At 36.2% G+C, this 25,982-nt stretch overlaps 1 protein-coding gene across 2 annotated transcripts in view; it reads left to right on the forward strand.

Annotated features, from left to right (window-relative positions):
• LOC112983585 (nuclear pore complex protein Nup155) overlaps positions 1 to 25,982 on the forward strand; it is a 38,217-nt gene that overhangs the window by 8,071 nt on the left and 4,164 nt on the right. For both annotated transcript variants that reach the window (XM_064502001.1, XM_064502002.1), the window contains exons 8-32: positions 215 to 288; positions 590 to 681; positions 843 to 940; positions 1,379 to 1,531; positions 3,542 to 3,642; positions 4,935 to 5,105; positions 6,270 to 6,380; positions 7,335 to 7,429; positions 9,828 to 9,916; positions 13,233 to 13,295; positions 13,402 to 13,552; positions 14,427 to 14,493; positions 15,380 to 15,498; positions 15,709 to 15,812; positions 17,743 to 17,876; positions 19,294 to 19,485; positions 20,191 to 20,329; positions 21,007 to 21,142; positions 21,651 to 21,804; positions 22,126 to 22,230; positions 22,366 to 22,520; positions 23,027 to 23,156; positions 23,415 to 23,528; positions 24,009 to 24,129; positions 24,916 to 25,026. In XM_064502001.1, the coding sequence (XP_064358071.1) occupies positions 215 to 288; positions 590 to 681; positions 843 to 940; positions 1,379 to 1,531; positions 3,542 to 3,642; positions 4,935 to 5,105; positions 6,270 to 6,380; positions 7,335 to 7,429; positions 9,828 to 9,916; positions 13,233 to 13,295; positions 13,402 to 13,552; positions 14,427 to 14,493; positions 15,380 to 15,498; positions 15,709 to 15,812; positions 17,743 to 17,876; positions 19,294 to 19,485; positions 20,191 to 20,329; positions 21,007 to 21,142; positions 21,651 to 21,804; positions 22,126 to 22,230; positions 22,366 to 22,520; positions 23,027 to 23,156; positions 23,415 to 23,528; positions 24,009 to 24,129; positions 24,916 to 25,026 (2,979 nt within the window). The remainder of the gene's footprint in view (positions 1 to 214; positions 289 to 589; positions 682 to 842; positions 941 to 1,378; positions 1,532 to 3,541; positions 3,643 to 4,934; positions 5,106 to 6,269; positions 6,381 to 7,334; positions 7,430 to 9,827; positions 9,917 to 13,232; positions 13,296 to 13,401; positions 13,553 to 14,426; positions 14,494 to 15,379; positions 15,499 to 15,708; positions 15,813 to 17,742; positions 17,877 to 19,293; positions 19,486 to 20,190; positions 20,330 to 21,006; positions 21,143 to 21,650; positions 21,805 to 22,125; positions 22,231 to 22,365; positions 22,521 to 23,026; positions 23,157 to 23,414; positions 23,529 to 24,008; positions 24,130 to 24,915; positions 25,027 to 25,982) is intronic.

Genomic DNA, 25,982 nt, shown 5'->3' on the forward strand with positions numbered 1-25,982 from the left:
TCTTTAAGTTTATTATGAATTGTTTGAAATTGTTTGCTGTTTTAAATCACTTTCTGGTAGGAGTCTTGGAGATTCTTCTAAGAAGTGATTCAGTCAAACTGCAATGTTTGTTAACGTATATTGGATTATTTTAAAGATGTTCTGCCTTAAACTTTTTTTCACCAAACCAGTGTTGATTTTCTTCTTCTCCCTTTTCTTCTTTTGTCCCTCTCAGATCCTGTAGTTCAAATTGCCATTGACAACTCTCGAAATATCTTATACACGCGCTCAGAAAAAGGAGTTCTGCAAGTATGTGACTTTAATGATCGTTTGCTGTGTTACTAACATGTATTTGATTTTACTGTTTTCCTCAGTACCTGGTAATTCTCTGTAGGTCTGTCAAGATAATACTCCAGTTTATCTTTGTCTAGCAAAGTGTATGCCCAGAACCTAAAATACTTTTTTGTAAAGAGTAGCATTTTGATCTTCCCTTTGACTGTATGGAAACATGAGAATGCAAAAAAAATTAGAGAGAGCTTGAGTTGCTGCATGGTAGGTCAGGGTACATGAATTAAATTGCAAAACACTGAGCACTGTTACTTAATTGCAGGTTTACGATTTGGGACAAGACGGTCAAGGAATGACTAGGGTTACTTCTCTTTCACAAAATGCTGTAGTTTCTGCTGCTGGGAACATTGCCAGGTATATGACAACTGTAATTAGAGGATTCCTTTAAGGCCGTTAGTTTCACTATATTTGTAAGAATGTTGTTTGCTAGTTTCTTTGGATTGTCATACAGTGTCAATTATGTAAAAATACATTTTTTTCTTTGAAAAACTGTTGTTTGTTTGTTTGCTTTTTAGAACAATAGATCGTTCTGTATTTAAGCCTATTGTTCAAATAGCAGTGATTGAGAATTCAGAGTCCATAGACTGTCAGCTGCTAGCAATCACACATGCAGGTAAGAAAGCAGTATCAGTTAACCCTTTTTTTAAACTGATAAATGGCATCTGCATCATTTAGCAAAATTGACAAAAGTTTTCCTTTTCATAGAATGAAAGTTTTGAAAATGTTACTTCATGCTGATACATTATTTTATATATTCAAACTTTTAACATTTGATTTGAATATAATCTGGTCACACAAATTATGATCCATATTTTATTGATAAGAAAACCAGAAGAAAGTGGCGTGACAGAAGTTCTTTAGGAAATGAGTGGCAGAGCTAGGTTAAAACCATTTTAATCTGCCTGGCTTTCTAGCAGGAAGTGTGGTAGTGTATGTACAGAATTTATTACAAGTCTGAAACCAGCTTTCTGTCCAAAGTGCTGATGCTCCTACTAATAATCTCAATTACTTCATATTACATGGAATTGGCAATCTTTTTTCTTTTGTTTAGGTGTCCGACTGTATTTTAGTACTTCACAATTTAAGCATCCAACAGCTCGTCCCTCAATGTTAACATTGGTTCATGTCCGTTTGCCTCCTGGATTTTCAGCTTCTTCTAATGTGGAGAAACCCTCAAAGGTTCACAGAGCTCTTTATAGCAAAGGTAAGCAGTGAAATACAGCCCAGCTGAGATTTTCTGTGACAATCACTGTCATTCTTTTTTACATCTGGGATCTTGAAGCAATGGAAATACCAAGAGCTAAGCATGACTTTTGTGTGTTAGTGGGAAAGTTCTTGAAAATGGGAGGTTGCCATGTTTTTCAGAATTCAGTGCTTCTGCAAGGTGCAGTATTTGAGCTAAGAACTCCGTTCAGGTGTTATTGTCTTTTTTCATGTAATTACTAGTCTCCCCATAAAATAGCTTTAATATGGTGCATTCACCCACATTTCTCTATTCATGTGCCATAATTCTGCAAAGCAAGGGATAGAAAGAGGCTTCTGAAGTGTTTAGTGCCTGTCCTTTTTGCTGAGTTTAGCAGCTGTGCTGGCTCGTTTATTTTTTGATTCATTTAATTAGTGATTTAAATTAGGCCACCAAGCAGCTTCCAGATGGTTTCAGCCTTTAGGCACTTCTGGCTGTGGGCTGAATTTTAAAAAGTGATGTAGAAATGGGAAATTGTCTCTGTGTTGATGACCTTTTCAGTCATTTAGTTGCCCTGCTGGGTAACATTTCAAATAAATGTTGCAAGCAGTCTAACAATTCTTACAGTTCATGATCACCGTATAACCGAAGAAAACTGCAAGTCTCTTCAAAAGTCATCTTTCATATTTCTTATCTGACTGATGTGGATTTGTTGGTGGGGAAGCACTGATGAACGTTACATACAAAAATTGAACTAGAGAAACAAAAGTTGTCAATTACAGCCTTGATATCTTCTAGCTAAGTCTAGAGAGTTGGAATTTTTTTGTCTCTTTGAAACAATTTGAATGAATAGACCTTATTCACTATTCCCCATGGTAACTTGCTTTCTGAATTGCAATCAAAAGGTAAGAAAAGGATTAATCAATCCTTGTAGTTTCTGTATGAAATATTAGGTACACTAAGGCCGCATTGGTATTAGTACATCATATACGCCTGGACCATTGCTAGAAGCAAGGTCGTGGTCCAATGAATGAAGGAATGAGGTGGCTGCATGTAGATACCAATTGGAAATAGTCCCTGGACCATGATAACTCTCATTTTATGTGCAGAAAATGTTTGCGAGAGTGCTAGCTGGCACAGAACCATACCAAGGATCATTTTAACAAATTAACAATAGCTTTTTAACTTAGTGTAGTGTAACTGCACTCACTAGACATTACATGACAAGATCTGAAATACGACAAAAATATGATTATTGTTACTTTTCCCCCTTTTTAGGGGAAAAATTTATATAACAAGCAGCTGAACACCCAAATAATGTGTATGTCATTAGTAGATTATCTAAATGCCTTCTGCCTATCAAGTGCCACATGAGATCAAAATTAATGAACTGCAAATTTGGCAAGCCTCAATAAATAACAAGGGAAGTCTTTATCACAAAAAACACTGATGTAAGGTGTAAGCACAGATAACCAGAAGGAGAATTCGTATAAAATTTTTGTGCATTTTTATGTATATGAAGAATATAATTACTTAATGGTTTTTGGTTCTAGACAGTCTCTTAAGGACATTGGTATTGTATTGGTCTGGGAATCTAACATTTGTCCTTCAAGTATATCAGAGGTTCTTTGTATTGCTTTTAGCAGTGAGTTCCTGAGCCTTTGTTAGAGAATAATGACAATGCTAAAAGCAATAATTATTTCAAATTTTAACATACTGATTTTTTGAACAAGGTAATCTCCAGAAGCTTTTTTTCCAAGATCTATTTAAATATATCATTTTTTATGAAGAGTATTGTACTTATTTTAGCCTCATTTTTGTTTGTTTCCTTTAGAGTAAATAGCCACATGGTGTTGATAGGGACCTCCCAAACACCCAAATGACATAAAAGCCCAAGAGATATTAAATGCTATTCAAATGTATGATTAGGACTTAGAGATTTATTTTTATTAAATATGGGACTGATGGATTTGTATCTAATGTTTGGTTATTGCTCTAGTGCAAACTTATGGATATTACCGTTTTTACTAGGGGTCCTGCTGATGGCAGCTTCAGAAAATGAGGATAATGACATCCTGTGGTGTATCAATCATGATTCTTTCCCTTTCCAAAAACCAATGATGGAAACACAGGTACTAAAATAAACATTCATATGATTTTGATAGAATATAGATTTTTTTTTCCTGATAACATACATAATCAAATAATATTATCTCCAAGAAATGGGTAGATTGGAGGAAAACTCCCATGCTAAGTTATTTGGATACATTTACAAAGCTACCTATCAATATATTTTTGAGTTATTTTAGTAGATATTTTTGTTTAGTGAATGGAAACTATCAGCAGGAATTCTCAGTTCAGCCATATTTTCTAGCTTGATGCAACCTATGAATCAAAAGAAATGCCTTGACTTCTAAGAAATACTAATTGAGATGTTTGAAAACATTGTCTCATTTGTATCACATTGTTGTCTATAGCATGCTGTGTATTGTGCACGAGCACTGGAAGACATGGTTTCCTGTACAAAGTGTGTTGTTTGACAGGGATGAAATTTGGCAAGGAAGATTAGTCAATATGTGTGTGTTAGAAACTTGGGGTTTGTTTAGTTCAACAGATATGCCATGTCTTTGTAAAATATCAGACATGATCAATCTCTCCATTACTTCACCCATTTTTTTATGCTTCTTACATAAGTTGGTTTGTGGGAGGGATTTGGAGGGAGCTAGTTGCCTTATGCATCAGTTCAACAAGAGCATTCCAGCACTGAAACAAGTGGAGTGTTCTGCTGGCATACAGGACTGACCTGTCAAGAATAATGTCATTGGAGGAGCGTTATAAAGACACTTTATCATTACTCTTCCTCCCTTCCCCACGCATACTAGGTGCTGACCTCTCACTCTTTTCTAAGGCATTTGGCAGTAACAGATAGCTGGGTTTCCTCCAAAAAACTGTAACCACTTCTTGAACAGTTCTTTTTCATTAGAGTACACAGTTTCCAGGAACATCCTCAGTTACCATATGTGTTGTCTTGAGTTATATTTAGAGCACTGCTGCCAACTATGAAAGTTGTCTAAACTCTCATGGTTCATTTGCAGCATTTGGGGGTTCTTTTAAAAAAAATAAATCAAATTGATGAGACTTGGTTCTAATATGGTTGGCAGATTGTTGCTGTTTGTATTGTGGCAGCATTGAAAGATCCTACCTTGCAAGCTGTTTTACACTGAGATACAAAACTCAGTCCCTGCCACCCAGAAGAAGCAACATATATAGCTGCAAATATGTTGGTCATCTTCTGTTAGACAATATGAGGACTTGCTTATTTTCTTTGAGGTTTCTTGTCTCAAGAATAGTTTCATCCTGTATAATTTTAAGTTGTATGTTATGTCTGTTATCAAACTTTGGATGATATCTTTCTCTTGTTCAGATGACTACCCGTGTTGATGGGCATTCCTGGGCTCTTTCTGCTATTGATGAATTTAAAATTCAGAAGATTATAACTCCCCTAAATAAAGACATTATTCCAATAACTGATTCTCCTGTTGTTGTGCAACAACACATGCTGCCACCTAAGAAATTTGTTCTGCTTTCAGCTCAGGTGAGTATTACTGTTTTTAACTGGAAATCAGAAGGGTAAATATAAAGCCTGAAGACTGATCCAGACTTGTAAATGTTTATTCATTTTGGATAAGTTTTTGTGATTATATTCTGAATGTTAAAACAAACAGGGGAGAAGACTGCTGAAACCAATTGTACTTTGTTGCAAATCTATTCAAAGCTATTGGGCCAGCTTCTCTTGTGCAGTGCATTGATTCCTTTCTGTTGGCCTCAGGAGACTTTCATTTACATGGATCATCTGAGACCTTTTTTAACTTTGGTTATACTCATGATTACGTGAAATTCAAACAGATACAGACTGCCAGAAAACAGGACTTGAACAGTTGAAATTCAAACAAAGAATTTCTTCTTTGCCCTAAAAGAAAAAAAAGAGTTTTTTGAAAGGGATGTGTGTTTAAAAGAAAAGTGTGAAATTAATTTAAAAAGAGGGGTAGGGAAGTTATGTTTAGCAATATTTTAGGGCAAGTACTATCTTAGCCACTAGACAATTTATAAAAAATTTAATAAGTCATGAATGTCTTGCAGCAGTACCTTTAGGCTTGTGTAATTATGAGGCTTGTTTGTGTAAGGCTGATTCCGTAGCAATGTTATTTGTAAACTACAAAACTTTTGAGCAGACACTTAACCCTGGCATCAGTCTGCATTTGTTTGATGGCAGCTGATTTGTGTTAAAACAGTTATCAGGCAAGATGCAGGTAAGATGACTGAGTGCTGGTAGTCTTACTGTGAACTTGGTCCTAAATTTTTTAAGCGTTTTTTTCCAGTCAGTTCTGAAGATTTATAAGAGACGTATAGCAAATATACAAAGAGAAAGGCTCTAAGTTATGTTTATATTGTATACTTCACTTTAGGCTAAGAAAACTATCTCAACTTCTGGAGATCATTTAGCCATAGCAGTATTTTTCCTGCTTTTCCTGGATTTGTTAGAGAATTTTCCCCTGTGAATGGAAACTGGGCTTTAGGCACCACTGTTTTGACTCAGTACTGTAACAAATTAAAACTCTGAGAATGCTAAAGATTAACATTGTGGGCTGTGGGGTAGTTGTTGTTGGTATAGTCAGTATAAAGACAACTTTATTCAAACTTTGTATTGCTTTTTGTATTACTTTGTTACTTGTAATACAGAGTTACGCATTACTTTTAGGGGAGCTTTATGTTTCATAAACTCAGACCTGTCGATCAGCTGCGGCATCTTCTTGTTAGCAGTATAGGTGGAGATGGAGAAGAAATTGAAAGATTTTTCAAGTTGCATCAGGTGAGAATTTTTGAGTTGTCATGAAAACCAGAAGATCTATAATAATTATGTAGCCTTATAGGAAATCTAATTACTTTTTTTAGCATGAGTGGCCTATTCTTTTTTTTTCTTTTTTTTTTTTTTAAACTACAAATGTCTATTACCATTTTATTTATCAACTCAGGTATTAGCCTTTCCTCCTACACAGTCTGCATAACACAAGATTGTATAATGAGAAATGATTCCCCATTTTATGGTGTCTAAAAATGAAAGTGTAATATCACTTTTCCTGTATAAGAAATGAAAGAATTTCAAAGAAGTATAATGCAGTTCTTAGTTTAGGAAAGAGAAAGAGTTTTCTGAAAGGTTAAATTTCTACAACTGGAAAAGGCTTTTACATTTTAAAGGCCAGTACAAATGTGTAGAGCCAGTCCATTTTTTCTTTAATATAAAAAGCAGACAAGCAGGTGAGAAACTGTACCTATCATGGATTACAATTTTTATTTGACTAGTACTGACTTGTACCTGTAGTGAAAATTCACTATAACCTATTGTCTTGTGCTTTGATAGGCCATACTAAGTGCTATTTTAACATGCCTTTAGAGGGTGCAAACAAATATTTGTATAGATTTTTTTTTTTAATTCAAACACAGTCTTAATTTATGTTTCCATAGAAGTTTCATAAATTATAGTCATAATTAGGTGATAGAGATGGAGATTTTTTCCTACCAATAATCCTGTTCAGCTTGCAAAAACATGTATCAAAAGTTTTCATGCACTGCTTTACCTGCTACAGTGGGATGTTTTACTGTGATTGACTGTCTCTTTCATTGGGAATACCTGATCTCTTTGCCATCTAGATAAAATGATGCAAAAGGTATTCAGTTATGTGTTTAGTTATGGGTCTGTATAACCTTTTCATATTTCTTGTCAACGTGGTATAAGCTGCCATACTAATAGTGTAACATCCTCTAGGAGGACCAAGCCTGTGCCACTTGCCTTATCTTAGCCTGTTCTAATGCTGCTTGTGATAGAGAGGTATCTGCCTGGGCTACCCGAGCATTCTTCAGGTAAGTTTCCATTAGTCTATAGGTTGTTCTGAATACTAATCTTAAAATCTAGGGCCACCATGGCCACTATAGAATTGTGCAGGCTCTTTAACTCACCTGAATAAATGTTGTTTTAAAATGAGCATCAACTATTAAACTTGGTGGAATATGCTTTTGCACTGATTAGGGCTTGTTTACACAGAAAGCTACATGGAGTGGTGACTTCTGTTTAGTTCCCTTGGTGGATGCTTGTATTCCATGTGCAGAGGAACTTTATTCTAAATGTAGTGTAATCTGCCTTAAGTTTACTCGTCTATATCTGTACTTCACTGCATCCCAGAAGCAGAGTATATAGGGAGAGTTAATATCTTTAATGACACCAACTTTTTCCAACTTTCCATTTGGAGAAAGAAAAAACAAATTTTTTGATCCTCAAGTCATTATTTGGATTGGAAGTAAAAGCAGAAATGTTTAGGGCTAAATGCAACACAAGAACAAATACTCAGTTTAACAGATAATCTGAAAGGTATCTAATATCTGCAGTCAGCAGGCAATCTTAGCAGGTCAAGGAAGTGGTAGCATCGTTGGTTTGTATTGAGAAAGAGGCAGTTGGTTTATAATTTGTGAAATAGGTGAGGGCAAGATAAGTTCTTACGTGCCGTATAGTTGTCATCTCAGTTGCCTCCTGGTACTTATGCAGTAGAGTTATGAATTTTTATTTCTAAGATTCTTTTGAAAGTGTTTTATTGGTTTGCTTGAGAATCAACACTGAGTGGTTAGAGCTGGTTGTTTTGTGGTAAATGATCTCCTGGTAGTAGTTGGGTATTTTTGTCCTTTGTGAGTTCTGAATCTCTGTATGAGTTCTAGGATAGTTATTTTTTCTTTCACCAGTGTATAAAATCAGTAAAAGTATTTGATCACTTCCTAAAGTATATTGCATCCTGTGAAACATATGTGGAGGATCCTGCAATTTGAATAGCTCTATTTTAAAACTGCTCATCATTATGGCTATAGAGATGTGTTGGCAAGTTCATACTCCAGGTTGCTTATCTGTAGTCTGATTTCATTTGATGCTGATCAGTTTATGGGTATTTTCTGCTGCTAGTGAATTTAATAAGGTTCTAGGGCTGATTGGAGACTAGACTTGTCAGGTAATAGTTCCCTTTGATTGAACGGGGCTATCATGAATGCTTGCCTCAGGGAAAATACAGTAGTTTGAGGGTCTTGTGGTATGTAATATGTTCTTTTCTGCATGTTTTGGATGATGGTTCATTTTGTGGAGTTGGGTGTGTTTTTATATATTGTAGGGGGTTTTATATATTGTAGTTATTTATGGGGTTCACCGTTGTTCCAAGCATTTTTTATATTCATATAGGCTTATTGTGTTCAGGGACTGATGGATCTTGGTCATAGCTACTGATTCCCCCCCCACCACAACACGCGTGCGTGTACACACACACACACGCGCGCGCACACAAATTCAATGAGGAAGTGTTGGGTTCCATTCTGGAGGGTACATTTGTCATCCATGTATCTTAGGTACTACATATCCTGTGGAACAGATATAGTAGAATATTTTTATTAGCTGTCTTAAACAAGTTGGTATATTGTGGGGCTTTGGGTCACCCAACAGTGCATGTAGCCTGGAGAAAAAAAGAGGTGTTTCATAAAATACACCTGTTGTGAGTGTGGATAAATATGCAGCTTTGACTGCATGTTTGGCCTAGAACTATTGAGTGTTATGTTCCCAAAAGCTTGCCTGTTTTTTTTCCAAACTTTATTCAGGTGTTAGATCAGGTCTACTCTCCTCTGTAAGTTGTGAATACTTGCTCATTGTTAAACTCGATTACATGAGGCAGTTTGGGGAAAACACGGGTGATAACTCTGGAGAAATGGATGTTAGCACAGGGAGATGTAATGGAGATTACTAGCTCTTGTAGGAGCTAGTAGGAGAGAGATGGCTAGAAAGTACTTGTGGGCCATGGAAGGATAAGTTTGGGGCAACTGTATACTTCTCTCCAAGTACCTGTACAGAAAAACGTTGAAAAGAAACTAAAATATAAGGCTAATTTTGAGAATGGTTAGATCTCTCTTTAAAGTCTGAGTATATCATCACAGAATTTAAAATATCTATAAAGAAAGTGACTTGTTTGGTAAGTCACTTCAGCAAGTTGTTGATCTAACTTACCTTTGAAATTGCACATATTAATGCTTTACATTTAACATGTATTCCATTAGTTTTCTCTCTTGTGCCAAAATGAATGCCAAGTGGTCACAAATTAGTATTTCTGAAAAGTTAGGTTGACTTTTTTTCCATTCCAAAAGAACCCCAGAATTGCACTTAATTCTCTAAGACATAAAAATTAAATGGGCTGTGTATGAAATATGAGGAATTTTTGGTTTTGCATGTGAACTTTAGGTATGGTGGAGAGGCACAAATGAGATTTCCATCAGCTCTGCCCCCTCCAAGCAATGTAGGACCTATTCTGGGTTCTCCTGTTCCTGCTGGTGAGTATCAAGAATTTCAAGGCTTTTAGTGTTTAATTTTTCCTTAAATATGTTGTATTTGGACTTCTCATAAGTACCAGTGATCCTTTTGTTTGAAATGGTCCATTTTGGGGTCTTTCTTCACTCACTGGCTAACTAATTACAGAAATTTTCTATTTTTCCTGAGTGATTTTCGGATTCAGTGAGAGGGTGATAATGATCTCAAAACACGTCTAGATGTTGCAGATGATCTGTTTAGATTATGTGAAGAAGGTAACCATTTCTTGCTGCCAAAGGCACTTCAGTGAGAGAACAATTTATCAATACTATAATTACTTTACGAAGATTAGTTGCTTGTTGTGTGGCTGTTAGCAAAATATCTTCTTACAATGTCATTGTCATACTTCTGCAGACACTGCTCACATGAGGAAAAGAGGAATTTGGATCAAGAAATTAATTGTTTGGACTTTAGTCATTTCTCTCTTTAAAAGCTCTACCTCTAACACTTGTTTTCTACTCAGGTATTCAGTGCTACATAAAAACTAGAATGGTACTTAGTCCTTCTCCTCAGAATCTTATGGTTATTAGAGTGGAGGTCTTTCCATGTTGTCCAGATCCACTTATATTTTTTTTACAACCTTCTACAGTTGCTTCAGGATATTGTCCTTTAACACGTATCACTCATTTCATTATAGATCTTACCAGTTTTTTAAAAAGATATCAATAATGATGAATTTGAAACTCTGATTAAATTACTGAATTAATTTTTTTTTGGTCAAGGATTATTTCGTTAATTTGCAAGATCCCTTACACTTAACTGGCATGTGGTATTAAACTTTACATAAGACTTGGGGTATGTCGGGGCCCGAAGGGAGTCGTTCAGGACGACCTCCCTCCCTTTGGGGCCAAACAACCAAGTTCGTGATGCCCTTGGACTGAATTAAGGTGAAACGACACCAGCCAACCAGTTTTAAGATTTATTAACACAAAGATAAGGCATGTGGTCAAATAGGATCAGCTAGCTAGACAAGTCCTGTGCCACACGTTTCAAACAGATTCAACAAAGGAGAGGGAAAAAAAGAGGAGAGAGAGAGCGAGCGCGAAAGAAAAAATATCACCACCCGTGGATCCAGCGTTGTCCCGTTGGTCCTCTTCCTTTGGGAGTCTCGGCGGGAGTCTCGGTGGTGGTGGGGGGCTTCCGTCTGGTGGTAGGTAGGTCCTCTTCACACAGCTCGAGTTGGGTACCTCCGAAGAGGGACCCCGAACAAAGAAATCCCTGGACAATTACACCTTCCAATCTAAGCTCTCCACCCCTCACGTGGTAGTTTGGACCAATAGTAATTTTCTGGGTCTGGGGTCTCCTGCTCCTTATTGGATCTCATCGTTGTTCCTAGGCAGGCTGTTTTCTGCTGCAGTTTCTTCCACAGGTGTGTCTCCATTCCTCGGCTTCTGCTATTGTCTCTCAAGGTCCTCACAAAGAGTTGGTAGCTCCAGCAATTAGCACTGTTTCAGATGCAAACTGCTGGTAACTCCCTTATCATTCCCACCTGCACCAGCTCTGGGGCCCTTTCTCACCGAACTAGGGAGTGCGGCCCAAGGCTCCAGCAAATTCAGCCACTTACGCCAAGCAAGTCTCACAGAAGTTGTATGGCCTGCCTGCACCCCATGCACCAAGAAATGTTTAAGGCAAAAAGATTCATTCATCGGTCCGCCACAGGGGAAAACTTGGTTGTTTCCCCCAAGAGATTCCTTTTCCATACTGTTTCTGATGTACATCCAAATTCGTATTGGAGTAGCTATTTTTAATGCATCAGTGGTTTCACTTGCCAAGCCTTATCCTATGGGATAATAGCGATGTGAGCAGGAGCTGAGGCAGGGAGGAGAGCGGCTGTGGAGATAACAGGTGGTAGGAGCAGAATGAGAGTGAAAGTTGTGGGGGAAATGATAGAAAGCTCTGTAACCACTAGAGTTGACTCCCTTTAGAAGTGAAAGTATATTTCCCCAAGTCTAAATGTTCCTCTGCTGTCATATATGCATCTTTCAAACCAAGTATCAAAGTGCATGTTTCCATTCTGCTTCAGTGACAGGTCCATACAGAAGATGTCACCGTTCTGCAACTGCTTGCTCCATTTGCTCAAAGGGTAGAGAACTGTCATGTGGAATTAAGATTCTGATACTTTGGATGACCCATGTGGTGGGTCAGAATGGTGCTATCTGATAGAATGTTTTTTCTATTTGTTTAAAACACCTTGAAACTTTGCATGCAAAGCTACATTACAATAATGTTAGCATATTAAGGCCAAGCGCCTTGAACTTAGTCCGCTCATGTTTATTCACTGTTGAAAGTCTAATCATGCATTTGCATGCTGCTTTTCTGCAAGACTGTGCTTTGCTTGGCACACAGGAGAATGCTCTGAGGATGAATCAGGATTGTTTAGTGAGGAAGTTTGCAGCACATATGGCTTAATGGATAAAAAAATTTGAAAGAACTGTAGTGAATAAGATGAGAAGGACTGACTCTTTTATACAAGCCAGTTTTTCAGAATGGCAATTTTCCTGCCCTTTTCATGATATGTAATCCTACATGTTGCTGAGTAAGGCACATGGACTTTTTTGTAGGTCACCACATGTGTTTCTCATATTTGGGGGTCTTAATTTAGGTATTCATACTCAATTTACAGAAGGGCTGAATATTCACAGCTGAATCTGAGGTTAGGGACAGTTCTGTTCCAGGCTCGCTTGGGGAAAAACAGACTTTAGGTGTCCCAGACTGAACGGCCCAAGTTAGCAGTGCTGCTGTAATGTGTGTCCAACTGTCCCATGTGAAAATAAGAGTAGTAATATGAGTTTCTTTCAATCAAATATTTTGAAGGTAAAAGCAGTATTCTTTGAAAACATCTAAGTCACTAAAGACGAGTGCTTTGGGAGCAGATGCCCATAGCAGGAACTCAGGAACAGAAGGAGTCAGAAGACAACAAGAGAAAACACGTGGACAATATTACATTCGGTTTAGGGAATGGTAGGCATGCAGTAAAGAAGGTGTGGACACTGAAAACAAAAAATGCTTAATAACTGCTGTTGAAAGAATCATATTTGTTTTGCTTTAGGTATGTTGGGTCCTGCAGAAACAAGTGCAGTTTTCTATTTAACTATAATTAAAAGCTATTGGAATGGATTTGCAGAAGGGTCCTGTATACTTACTAAATTCTGTGGTTTTTAACTTTAAAGTACATGATTTGACAATTTTGCTGCTTTTGCACAAGGCTTTTGGGGTTGTGGCATTTGGGTTTTTTTTCTTCTTTATAACAAACTTACTTTTTCTTTCTTTCCTTTTTAGGTTCCCCCTTGACTGTTGATAGTCCGTATCCTAATCCTAGCTTTTTGACAACACCTGGACAAGGTAACTACTACTTTTCCTCTGCGGGAGGATTGGAGAATATTTTCAGATAGGCTTTTTTATTTGCATTCAAAATAATCAGAGTAATATTTTCCTTCCATTATCCTAGGCTTACAACCTCCCAGCATGTCAACCCCCATGTTTCCTTCAGGGAATTCCATGTCTCACCCTGGTACATCCATTAGTGGCATGATGGGTCCAGAGATAGTGTTTTCTGGAAGGCACAATGGCATCTGCATATACTTTGCCCGGATTATAGGGTGAGTTGTTCATGTACAAGAGATTCCATTACTCAATTTGCTTCATAGCTTTTCTGTTCCCTAATGCTTATAGATACTGAATTCTATCTTAATAATGCTTGAAATCGAGATTAATAGAGTATGTTTCCTTTCTTCTGTGTTTATGGAGTACCTGTTGATGGTAATAGCTCCTCTTTACAACTCTGCTAATACTACGTTCTGTGAATAGGTAGGATAGGAAAGTTACTTAAAAATTGATCATATAATTGGGCGTACACAACTCTAAAAACTGCTCTTTTATATTTCAGTCCTATGAAAAGTTCTTTGTTTCCTATTCAAAGTTGAAACAAAACTGCAGAAGGACTTACAGGGTCAAAATCCTGTCTTAAAAGGCACCTTAGCTAAGAAGCTTTAAATAGCATGTTCAGGTCAGAACAATGAAGTCAGACTGAAGAAGATCTGTTACTTTGCTCTTGGGTCATGTGTTACTAAACATTCCAACCAAGAGCAGGGTTCTGTGTATGCTGGTTGGCTCTCTGTATGCTGGCTGGAAAATAAATACCTCTTTTGAAACTTGTTTGCCTACATTATATTTTGGGACATTAATATTGACCCATATATAAAACACTTGAGAATATCAAACATGATTTGACTAAAGTTTTAAATTTGAAATTTTGTTAATATTCTATACCTGTACCATTCAGAAATGTATCATGCTAATGTTTTATGACTTTTTTTCTTTGAATGACTAATTTTTGTCCAAATTAAATCCTTACGTTAGAGATCTTGAAGCCAAAAATGTTACTAATTTTTCCTAAGAATTTGTGGTGAAAGACTTGCAGAAATACTTGCTTACTTTATTTGGCTTGTAACACAGTACTGTTTTATATTGCAGAAATATTTGGGATGGCAGCATAGTTGTGGAGAGAGTTTTCAAAAGTGGCAATCGAGAAGTTGTTGCAGTAAGTAAATAATTATTTTGTTGTTTTTTAAATTTCTTCACGGTGTTTCCCTCAAGCCCTGTTACACTTTTTTTCCCAATTATAAACTGATAAGGAAAAACCCCACAATTGTAATTTAAATGTTTTCTTGATTGTATTTAAGTGCTGCACTCTTAACTTAATCAAGCAGTAATTGTAGGTTGTGAAATCTTTTTAAGTTACTATTTTGAATGTTATTTTTAAGAAATCTAACTGTAATTTAGTATCTGTGTTATCAGTTGGCAATGGCCAATTTTTTCAGGTTTAGTGATTGTACTGTTCCTTCATTTCTACATACCCACTCCTGTAAAGCCTAAAATGCTTTAGTGCATTAGGATAAACATTGAAGTTTTGTAAGGACATCAAATAATTTTCCAGCATCTTCCTGACTAACATGTATGCATTTCACTTTTACCTGCTATCTGAACAAAATATGTCTTCTGGGTTCCGATATTAATAGAATCCTGAAGTGTGTAATTTCAGCAATGCAAAGTAACTTTTACCTAGGCTTTCCTCCTCACATTGTAAGGTAACTCTAGGAAACTCTGGAAATCCCTGACAGTTATACTCTGTGTCTTAACAATGCTCAATCCTTATTGTACTCCTGAGTTGGAAATGGTGGAACATAAGTGATTTGGTTATCAGAGGGTCAAAAGAAAGAACTGTCTTTTGATGTCACCATGTATCTTCAGAGGGCTACATGTGTGTTAGGTCCCTTCTCCAATGGGTTTTGAATAATCAATGTGGTATTCTAGTGATATTATTACTATTATGCCATTTATTTGTAGTACCCTTTTTGCTTTTTTCTTTTTGGTGATTTTAGCTTAAAACTGTAACCTTTCTATGAAGAAGTTGCTTTCTGTTGCAGGTAGAAAGCAGTGTTCCATCCCATGTGCTTGAATGTATACTACAAGAACTAAAAGGTTTACAAGAATTTCTGGATAGAAATTCGCAGTTTGCTACAGTAGGAGCCCTTGGAAACCCAAGGTATTATTGACTGTGTTAAATTTACAGATGGCTTTTGATGTCCATCTTTTGAAAAATTGACCTATGTGTATCTGTGTTTGCTGAGTTGCAGTGTATGTATGATCTCCAGCTTGAACTATTCAGCTGCTAAAACTGAGCTGTTAGACTTCATCTTTAAAATATTCAGTATTTTTAATCGTATTAGTGTCTCTCTTTATTTTGGAATTACAGTTTCAGCACACCAGCTAATCTGCAGCAGAGGCTCCTGGGTTTCATGCGACCTGATGGTGGAAGTTCTCAGCAAGTGCAGCAGGAACTTCAGAGGAAATTTCATGGTATGCAAGTACCTTTGAACAGGAAGTATCAGGGAATGGTACATCCAGGTGTTGAATTCCCTCGCTTTTCCTATTAAAAACACTAGATGATACAAATTTGGCATTTGTCAATATGCCAGATGCGGAAATTAGTTCTTCAGAAAGAGCACTATAGACTGGAAACTAATTTTGCTGATATCTTTCCATTTCTTTCACACAGTTCCATCAGGATCAGTGTTTCTGCAGTGACACTGATTTGAAGTTATTTACTTAAAACTGTACTGGAGATGAAGTATGTACCCAAAATGAAAGCTCAAATCTAAAGAGAGGAATATTCCAGTCTTTAGGTTGACTGTAGCAAGAGACTTAATTTGTTACACTATGTTACACTATGAAGGTGTTACACTATGAAGGTGTTACCTTTCAGTTTGATACTGAAAGCTTTAGCATTGCAACTGATTAAAACAGTTCACAAAGGAGAACATCTCTGAGAAGAGTATCCAGATTTCAGTGCGGTAACATCCAGTTGCCCTAAGCCACTGAGGAAAATACAAGTTTTATCTTTTATTTATTAAGCTAAAATATAAAAGGGCTTAAACCTTAAATTGTTTTTTAACTTCTTTCTCCCATACAAAGACATAAAGTACAATTCTATATAGATATATGCCTTCTTTATCCTATTTTTCACATTCAGATAATCTTGAAATAGAAACTAGAAGTTGCTTTGCACTTGTCTTCTTTTTTGTTCCTAATGTTTTCCTTATCGTTTCATAAGGTTGCTTTATTAGCTTATTACAATACTTGGTAGCTGTATAAGTATTTATATTTTCAGGATAGCATTTGTTAAGCAATTCATTTGTGAGATAAGTGAGCATGTTGCCCTATAAAAAGAAGGCATGGAATGCAAGTTGCATTAAGTCCAGTCAGTGAAGTCCAATCAAACTGAAATCAGAGTCCTGTCATACAGCCCATTTGAACTTATGTCCTCCTGTAACGTAGCTTTTGCCCAGCATGTGCAGACAAATTAGGAAGAAGGATTGCTGAAGTGTACACAGAATTAAAGATGCTTGTGGTCCATTTGTGTATCATCCTTCTTTTTCATTTCTACTTCTTTTTTTGCACTGCTTGTTTCCGATAGTGTGAATGTAAATTAGAAAAAAAGTTATGTAGAATTCAGTAGACATTTGATCATTTTATTTTTCATTTTCTTGCTTTCCAAAGCCAATAAGTCCTTTCAAACTCCATGTGGACTGCTAAGTGACACAGTAAAATTATCTGTTGCTTCACTTCTGAAATGCAAGCACTCAAAAGTTAAAGACACAAATTGTTACAGACATCACAATTATGTTCCACCCGGGTAATAAGTATGTCTGTTATATTCTTTCAGTGAATATAACACATCTTACCATATTTAAATGTTGCTAGTTTTCAGTGTGGTCTTGCCTTTAAAACTCAGGTTTAAAAAAAAATATATAGAAAGTGTAGACCAAAAATGTGGGTATAACTGCTTTTTCTAAAAGCAGACGCAAGTAATCAAACAAGAAGAGAATACATATATGTATTTATTTTTATTTTTTCTATATTTATAATAAATATTTATGATAAATACAAGTCTGTAGTCAAAATTTAAGTCTGATTATGTAAATCAAATGTGTTCACGTGAAGCCATACTTCTTTTTCAGAAGGGGCTCCTCCTGTGTTACATAGTTTGAAATAAATGTTAACAGATAGTATTTGTTTTGGGGAAAAGGTAACATGGCAGATTCCTCCTAAGAGAGACAGACAGCACTAATCAAGAGTAGAAGAGAAAAAAAATCATTAAAATGAAAAATGTTTTTGTAAAACCTCAGAAATCGACAAGTTAATGTCAATTTATATATAACAATAAGTAACATTATGGAGAACGTGTAGAACATAAATTTAGTTATTGGCAATCTATTTGCCTTTTCAGCTGAGGCACAACTAACTGAGAAGACCTCACTTCAAGGCATCCAGCAGCTTGTTCGCAAAACTTGCCAGGCATTAGCTTTGTGGAAATTGCTATGTGAACACCAATTCAATGTTGTTGTAGGTGAGCTTCAGAAGGTACGATATGAATCATCTGTTTTATGTTTGTTCATATTTAACAGGTCTGAATTTCTTTTGCTGCTTAGATATTTTCAAGGGTGTGTTAGTTTAATTCACTGAGAGGCATATTATAAATTTTAAACCACAAACAGATTTTTCATGAGGTTGCATATACTTATTTTTAAGAGACTCTAACGTATAGTGTTGATCTTGTCACCCAATTTTAGCAAATTAGAAATGTCACTGATGATGGATTTAATCTTACTGACAGCTAATAATGAACTTGTTTTATAAATTACTATGTGTTTTGTATCATTTTGAGCACATTCTGCAAAGTGCGTACTGAGAAGAACAGAACAATGTCATCCATCCTAGAGGAATTTGTTCTTCACCTTAGTGTTTGTAAAGATTTAATAGTGGAAAGGAATAGGGTACCACAGAGACTTCAAATCCTTGCACTTTTGCATAAGCAGAGGTCCAGAATGTCAGTAAGGAAAGCTAGGAAGCTATCGGTGCTACTACTGTGTACCCTCAGCTAAAACTGGATTAGCAGCCAGTCTCAGAAGAATCTGTAAATTTGAATATCAAGCATCAAGCATCTCTGCTAGCAGAGAGGAGAAATGATTATTTGAAAAGTTGTTTTCTTTATCACTAGAAAGAACAATTCTTACACTTCATAAGCGCACAGAAGTTGGATCTCTTCACACCCTCACTTCTGGGAATTTCTAACACAGCCAGCTTTTCTCTTACTTTGGACAACAGTTAACTAACTGTTTTATAAATAGAACCTTTTCCTCTCACTTCAGTAGTTGTAGGGGTTTTGTAATATTTTTGTGCTAAGTTGCTGCTTGTCCATAGACACTACGGGCAACTCCATGCGAACTAATAATCCTAATAGTTTAGAAAAAATGAATAACCTTCAATGTAACATAACGTAAAAAAGCAGAAGCTTACAAACGTAGACTTCTTTTAAATCCACTCTTTTTCTATATCCATTTTCGGATATCCATTTTTCTAATGATAGTTCCTATTATTGTAAAATTATTGTAAAATCACTATGTCATAGTTTTTAACATATTCATCAAAATACAGTACTGATAGTGCTCTGTGAAGTAGGGAGGAACTATTAATTCCATTTTTATATATAAAGAATGGAAGCAAAAGTGACACCTAGAGAAGGTCACAGAGGAAGCTGTATAGAGTTCTCACTGGCCTTCACTATGCCAAGGTCTAGTGCCTTAATTGATGGGTGATTTTTCTCTAATATTTTCCATTTCGCTATTTAATATGTATTTAAAGTAATGTATTTCAGCGCTGTGTGTTTCAGTCATTGACACTTTGCAATTTTTATTTAAAGTTAACTTTGCTGTAACATTTTAACTTTCCCAATAAAGTAGTGGCTTCAGTAAACTAATAAAATTTTGTCTGTCCTTAGGAACTTCAAGAACATCTAAAGATTACTGCTTTCAAAGACTTGGTAATTAGAGACAGAGAGTTGACTGGAGCACTCATTGCTTCCCTCATAAACTGTTATATCAGAGATAACGCTGCTGTGGATGGCATCAGTGCCCATTTGCAAGATATTTGTCCTCTACTCTATAGCACTGATGATGCTGTCTGTTCCAAGGTAAGGGTACTTGCGGATTTTACAGTGACAAAACAGCGTTAGGACACGTTCAGAGGAGATAATTTCGTTAGCTTGTAAATCACTATGCTCAAGCAGTCTCATGAGCACAAGAACTAATAAAGTCTGGTTTGCTGCATGTTTGTGTCTTGTAGTTGATTAATTCTGAAGATGATGAGAGCTCTGATTTGTGGCTTTTGCAGTGGTTTGGAGTGTTCATAAAGTATCTGACTCCAATGCGATGTCTAATAAAGCAGTGTGTCTTCCTGACATTGATGAAGTGTGATCTCAATACAGCCTTTCCTCAGCATGATCTCTTGTTTTCTACCTATTGCCTATTTTTGTGGAACCTGAAGGAACATAATTGTCTTCAAGATCTTCACTCTTTGAAAGTGTTCAGATTAATCTGATAGAAGTTATTGGTGAGGGGAGAACAGGGAAAAGACAAATGTGCACCAATTGGTTGTTTAAGCCTTGTCTTCACAGGAATCCAAACTAGAAAGCCCTTCTCTCTACTGCAGTTGTACAGTCTTTCTGCTGAAAACGTGATACTATCAAATGACAAGACCAGATGTTTTGAGATGATGATGTTTGTAGTTCTTCAGCTGTGAAGGTTGTGAGATGATGAGTTGTTATGCCAGCAGAATTCATGATCTGTTCATGCTGTGTTCATGTGAATGATTTCTATTTCCTGTTGTTTGTGTATAGGCAAATGAACTGCTTCAGCGGTCTCGACAGGCTCAAAGCAAAGCAGAAAAAGAGAAGATGCTGAGAGAGTCACTTAAGGAGTACCAAAAGATCAGCAATCAGTTAGACCTTGCTAATGTTTGTGCACAATACAGGCAAGGTAAGAGACGATCAGTGGTGTTCTGCTAAATAGTTTCTGTGGTATCCTTTCATGACGTCTTGGGTTTTGGGGGGGGGAGTTGTTTGTTTTTTGTTTTTTTGTTTTGTTTACTTTCATCTCATTTTATAGTGATCTTTTGCCATAAACAGTTTCTTAATTACTCTCAATAACAATGTCATTTTCTTCTTGTTTAAAACCTTTCTAGATTTCATCAGCAAATTAAAAAGCATTTTTTCTGTGTAGAAGTATTCTGATCCCCTTTATTCCATGTAGTGTCCATTTGTTTCAGATATGTAGTAAAAATGTATTTAGCAGAACACTTAGGATGTGTGCAAGCAGACAGCAGATGACTGTGCTCTTGCATATGACATTTTACACCAAACATGCTCTGTGAGAGACGGTTCTGAATCACTGTTTTGTGTAGAGGAAGCTAGTGCATGTTTTAACTGTAGATATCACTGTTGTATCAGTCAAGTTTTCAGCCTGTGTTCTTCAAATATGTAACTTCAGACTTAACCCTACAGGCTAGACACAGGCATAAATCTTCACAAGATACAGACTAGAGGAACTAATGTTCATTTTCTTTGCCTGCTAACATGGAAAGTATTTGATGTCACTTACCATTTTGTCATAGATTTAATACAATAATGAACCATGTTATTTGTTTTTATTTCTAGTGCGTTTCTATGAGGGAGTAGTAGAACTCTCTCTTACTGCTGCTGAGAAGAAAGATCCCCAAGGTCTTGGCCTGCACTTCTACAAAAATGGAGAACCAGAAGAAGATGTTGTTGGACTCCAAGCTTTTCAAGAGAGGCAAGTTTTCAGAATACCTTGTTAGCATTACTTAAAGAAACTGGAAAAGTAGCTCCTTTAGGGAAGGTAGATGCTTTTCCCCAATGTGCAGTCCTTGATTATCATTGATACTGCACCAACTTCATTTGGAACAAAGCATAAACTGATGTTAGGACCACAGATACAGAAAACATTATGTTCTGAACATTACACAGGTAGAATCACTTTAAATCTGTAAACAAACTCTGCAGGAAGAAAATTTCCCATAGACTATTAAACCCCCTCAACTAGATGGAAAGAAAAAATAATTTGATAGGTTTTGAACTACACAAAATATGCTTAAGAAATATTTCTTAGAAAAACAATCCAGAACAAACTAGATAGTATCAACTAGCTAACAATGATTTATGTTTTTTTATTTAGTACCTATGTTTCCAAAAGCATACAATAACAAAATTGACAAAAGTGTTTCATACCTGGTTGCAAAATATACTGTGAAGCTTTTATTTTCTTTTTGCATTATTTGCAGACTAAACAGCTACAAGTGTATCACTGACACCCTTCAGGAGTTAGTGAATCAGAGTAAAGCTGCTCCTCAGTCTCCCAGTGTACCCAAAAAGCCAGGTCCGCCAGTGCTATCCTCTGACCCCAACATGCTAAGCAATGAAGAAGCAGGACACCATGTAAGAAATTTGCAAAAAAACCTGTGACTGCACTCCAGAAAAAGTTGTGATTTGAGGGCTGTGGAATTTATTATTAAAAAAAAAAAACTAAGGGAGTAGTTTGGCAAAGTTGATAAAAGTCAAGATTTGGCATAAATTGGTTTCTATATGTAAGGGAGTGTTCATAAAAATGATGATATGCACATAACATACAAATAACGTGTGAGCATAAATATTGTTAAATACATATTCAGTGCTTGGTAGCACAAAAATAAGAGCAGTGAGCTGTCTGTGAAATGTGACTGTTTCTGGAGTAACAGTTTTGTGCTTTTCTTCCCTTAGTTTGAACAAATGCTAAAGCTGGCTCAACGTTCAACAGATGAACTGTTTAGTATTGCACTTTACAACTGGTTAATACAAGTTGATTTGGCTGACAAGCTCCTACAGGTGAGGTCATGTCTATTCAAGGAAATAATTTCTTGGATGCTTCGATTGGGCTAGAAGAGTGGATTATAAAAATGCTGATGCTTTAAAAAGGAGGAGAAAGCAAGAATATAAATGTTGTTTGTATAACCTTCACAGGTGACTGCTCCCTTTTTGGAACCCTACCTTGTGCGGATGACTAAGATTGACCAAAACAAAGTCCGTTATATGGATTTATTGTGGAGATACTTTGAAAAGAACAGAAATTTTAGTAATGCAGCCAGAGTCTTGGCTAAATTGGCTGACCTGCATAGGTATGGATCATGTGTTATTTATTGCTCATATTGAGGTAATGGAAAAATAAAACACAATTAAAACCTAATGTGTAGATATTTTAAGAAAAGACAAGGATAAAGATCAAGGACAAGAAATGGCCAATGCCCGAGAACACTTTCTAAAAGATTTTTAAATGAATATAGCATGTTAGCTTTTAATCCAGGGAATGACTGAAAAAATGAAACATCTATTTTATGTATTATACAACAGGAAATATATTGCAAGCTAATATAACTACAGAATATTAAATGGTCATTTCTTGCATAGATTTTTTGTAATACATGTAACTGTAGAGCAGCGGGTTGAGAAACATATTAGAACTGAGCCTGTACAAAGAAGGGTTACATGGCTTGGGTAATGTCTTGCATCATTTAGTAGAATCAAAAGTCCCAAATGCTAATTCTCATGGTCCAGTTAGAGTATGACTAACCATCAAATAATGATGCAAGGTGCCCATTTTACACTTTTAATATTTCTTCTGCAGCACAGAAATTTCTCTTCAGCAGCGTCTTGAATACATCGCACGTGCCATTTTGAGTGCCAAGAGTTCCACTGCCATATCCTCTATAGCTGCAGATGGTGAATTCCTACATGAACTAGAAGAGAAAATGGAGGTAAGAAAAAACATTTATCTAAGCTACAGTGCAAATATATTTGCTGAGTCCCATTGCAATATGGCATCTTTATTACCAGTTCTTGAGAAACAGTCTTTTGTGCCTAGTTCCTAAGGTGGTCAAATTATGCAGCTGATTAGAGACTCTGAGGTGTAAGAAAGTAACTTTTCTACATTTAGTTATGTTGAAGTTAATTTTGGATATATTCTTGAGCTTTGATTAAATTAATGCAATCTTGAAAATGTTGTTTTTAACAAGGTTGCAAGGATCCAGCTTCAAATACAAGAAACATTACAGCGTCAGTATTCCCACCATTCTTCAGTGCAAAAGGCAATTTCCCAGCTTGATGCAGAACTGATGGATATAACCAAGGTGGTTAGAAATTTCTCTGTATTAAATATGAATTTATCACTTGTTTGGGGGCAGGGGAGGGAAGCTTTGCAAAGAATGATCTTTGTTTTTACTAGAAAAAGTAATAGATAGTTCATCATTCCTGGTCTGCATGTTACCCTAGACTGTCTTTTTCTGTTCTTTGATGTTCCTTCCATCTTTAGTATTTTAATTTCTTCCATGTGTTTATCTTCTTTATGAAGTTAATGGTTATCTTTCTTGATTTATTGGCATGCTGTGTTAGAAAATTGCCAGTCTTGATTAGAACCTCATATAAAAATTGGATTGTATTTGAGATGTGAAACGAAACATATTCAATAAAAATGATTTTCATGTAGTATTTGACAGCAATTACTTACATTGCACCTTTAGTCTGATGGTTACCGTACAGAATAAAATTTATTTTTAAAAATTTTCTTTCTACCATTCTTGAAATGTCAAACCTGGTCACTTTTCTTTCAGCTGTATGGAGAATTTGCTGATCCTTTTAAGCTCTCAGAGTGTAAGCTTGCGATTATACATTGTGCAGGTCATTCTGATCCCATCTTGGTGCAAACTCTCTGGCAAGAAATCATTGAAAAAGGTAGGTCTTAATGAACTAGGAGTGGTAAAGCTGTAAGGATAGGAAAATGATATAATTAAAGCTTTTAAGACCGACTGTGTTGTGCTACTGCTATCCTAGCCACATGAGATGTATCTTTTCTTGAAATTCTGTAATATATCTGGTAAACTTGGTTAATTATTATTTCATTAATGTTTATACTACTGGTTTTGGTACCTAATGGTCAGAATAGTATATTATTTCTACATATATGTTAGAGTATGTATTAGGATATTCTGTTAAAAATGTTAAACCTATCCTGACAAAAACTAAAGAGTTTTCAGGGAATTTAGCGACTTTGTAATGTTGCCAGCTCGACAGCAGTGGAAACTTCAGGTTTTTGTTCACCTACAGAGAAAGGGAAAGTACTGGGCACAGCTCTACAAGCCTAGCCACTTAGCTCTGCTAGTCTGCCTTACCCTTTACCTTGAGTGGTTAATTCATTCTTTTTTTTTCTAGTTTTTCTTGGGTTTTTTGTTGGAGGTTGCCAGTGTGCAAGCAACAGTGATAGTGATTTGAGGGACAAGCTATGTGGTAGTGTGGTTTGGGGCTTGTTTGTTTGTTTTAGTAGCCTTGCATAGAACTTAAAGGAAATGAAAACCTGTGAATATACATGCATTCATATCAGAGAGAAAGGTGACTTTGCATTAACAGAGTAGCATAAGATTTTCTTCAGGTGCCAGTGGTAAATATAAGTACCACAGTGTGTAATTGTGTGTAACTTTTTTCTGAAGTTCTCTCTACTTACTGATTTCTTTTCTCCTTCAGAGTTAAGTGACAGCGTATCTCTGAGCCCCGCTGACAGAATGCAAGCGCTTAGTCTAAAGATGGTGCTGCTTGGAAAGATATATGCTGGCACACCTCGCTATTTTCCTTTAGGCAAGTGGTTTAGCGCTGTATAGTGAATAACTATGTGCATTACATGAATGGGTCTTGGCTTTCTAGCCCCTTTAAAAAGGTTCCAGCCTAATAAATGTTTCTCTCTTTATCTTCTAAAAGGAAAGAATATTGATAATTTTATTTCCTCCAGTGCTTGTGATACATAATTACTTCAGTTATTTGTTAAATTTTTCACTGTAGTGGGAGCAACAAACTATTTCAACCATCATTAGAACTGAAAAAGTTATTGCTGAGAGTGGCTCGGTGGTGCTTTTCCTTTTTGTCTGAGAAATTAAGAACAAAAGCATTGTGATACTTGCTCATTATTACAGTGACTTTGGCAAGGGACTGAAGACAGGGAGGTTAGGGAAAAAAAAAGTCTACAAAACCATTGTGGTTTTTACAGGTGCAATTTTTCCTAGAATTTTTCTAGGGAGTTATCCAGAATTTACAATTTTTCACCTAGATGGCAAATAAATGAAGCTTAGAAGGCAGCAAGAGTTGCTTTTGGACATCTGTGCAGACTACAGGTTAGAAAGTAGTAATGTGTGTGTGCTTCAAAGTACATAGTAAAAATGCATATTTATGCCTATATATAATAAGACTTTAGGCAACCACCTTCATCTGCTCTCTACCTACTGAGTTATCTCCTGCTATCTGCAGGTGTGGATTCATAAAGCAGGATTCAGGACGTCTTTGGATCCTTCTGGAGCTTCTTTCTGCTTTTGAGATCCTCAAATACTCTGAAAATTTGTTATTACATAAAAACATGGGAAAAGTACATTTACAGTATTAGATGTCCTTTTACAATATTAAAGTTCTGTTACTGGCACTGACTGGATAAAGATGCACTGATGTTGCAGATAAAGAGAGGGCTAGTCTGGCAAATGAGATGATAGTGTGTTCTTTTGTGGCTGCTGAAACAGAAGAGGATAATGAACTTTTCTTACCAATAC

Source organism: Dromaius novaehollandiae, chromosome Z (genome assembly GCF_036370855.1).
Source record: "Dromaius novaehollandiae isolate bDroNov1 chromosome Z, bDroNov1.hap1, whole genome shotgun sequence".
Taxonomy (NCBI): domain Eukaryota; kingdom Metazoa; phylum Chordata; class Aves; order Casuariiformes; family Dromaiidae; genus Dromaius; species Dromaius novaehollandiae.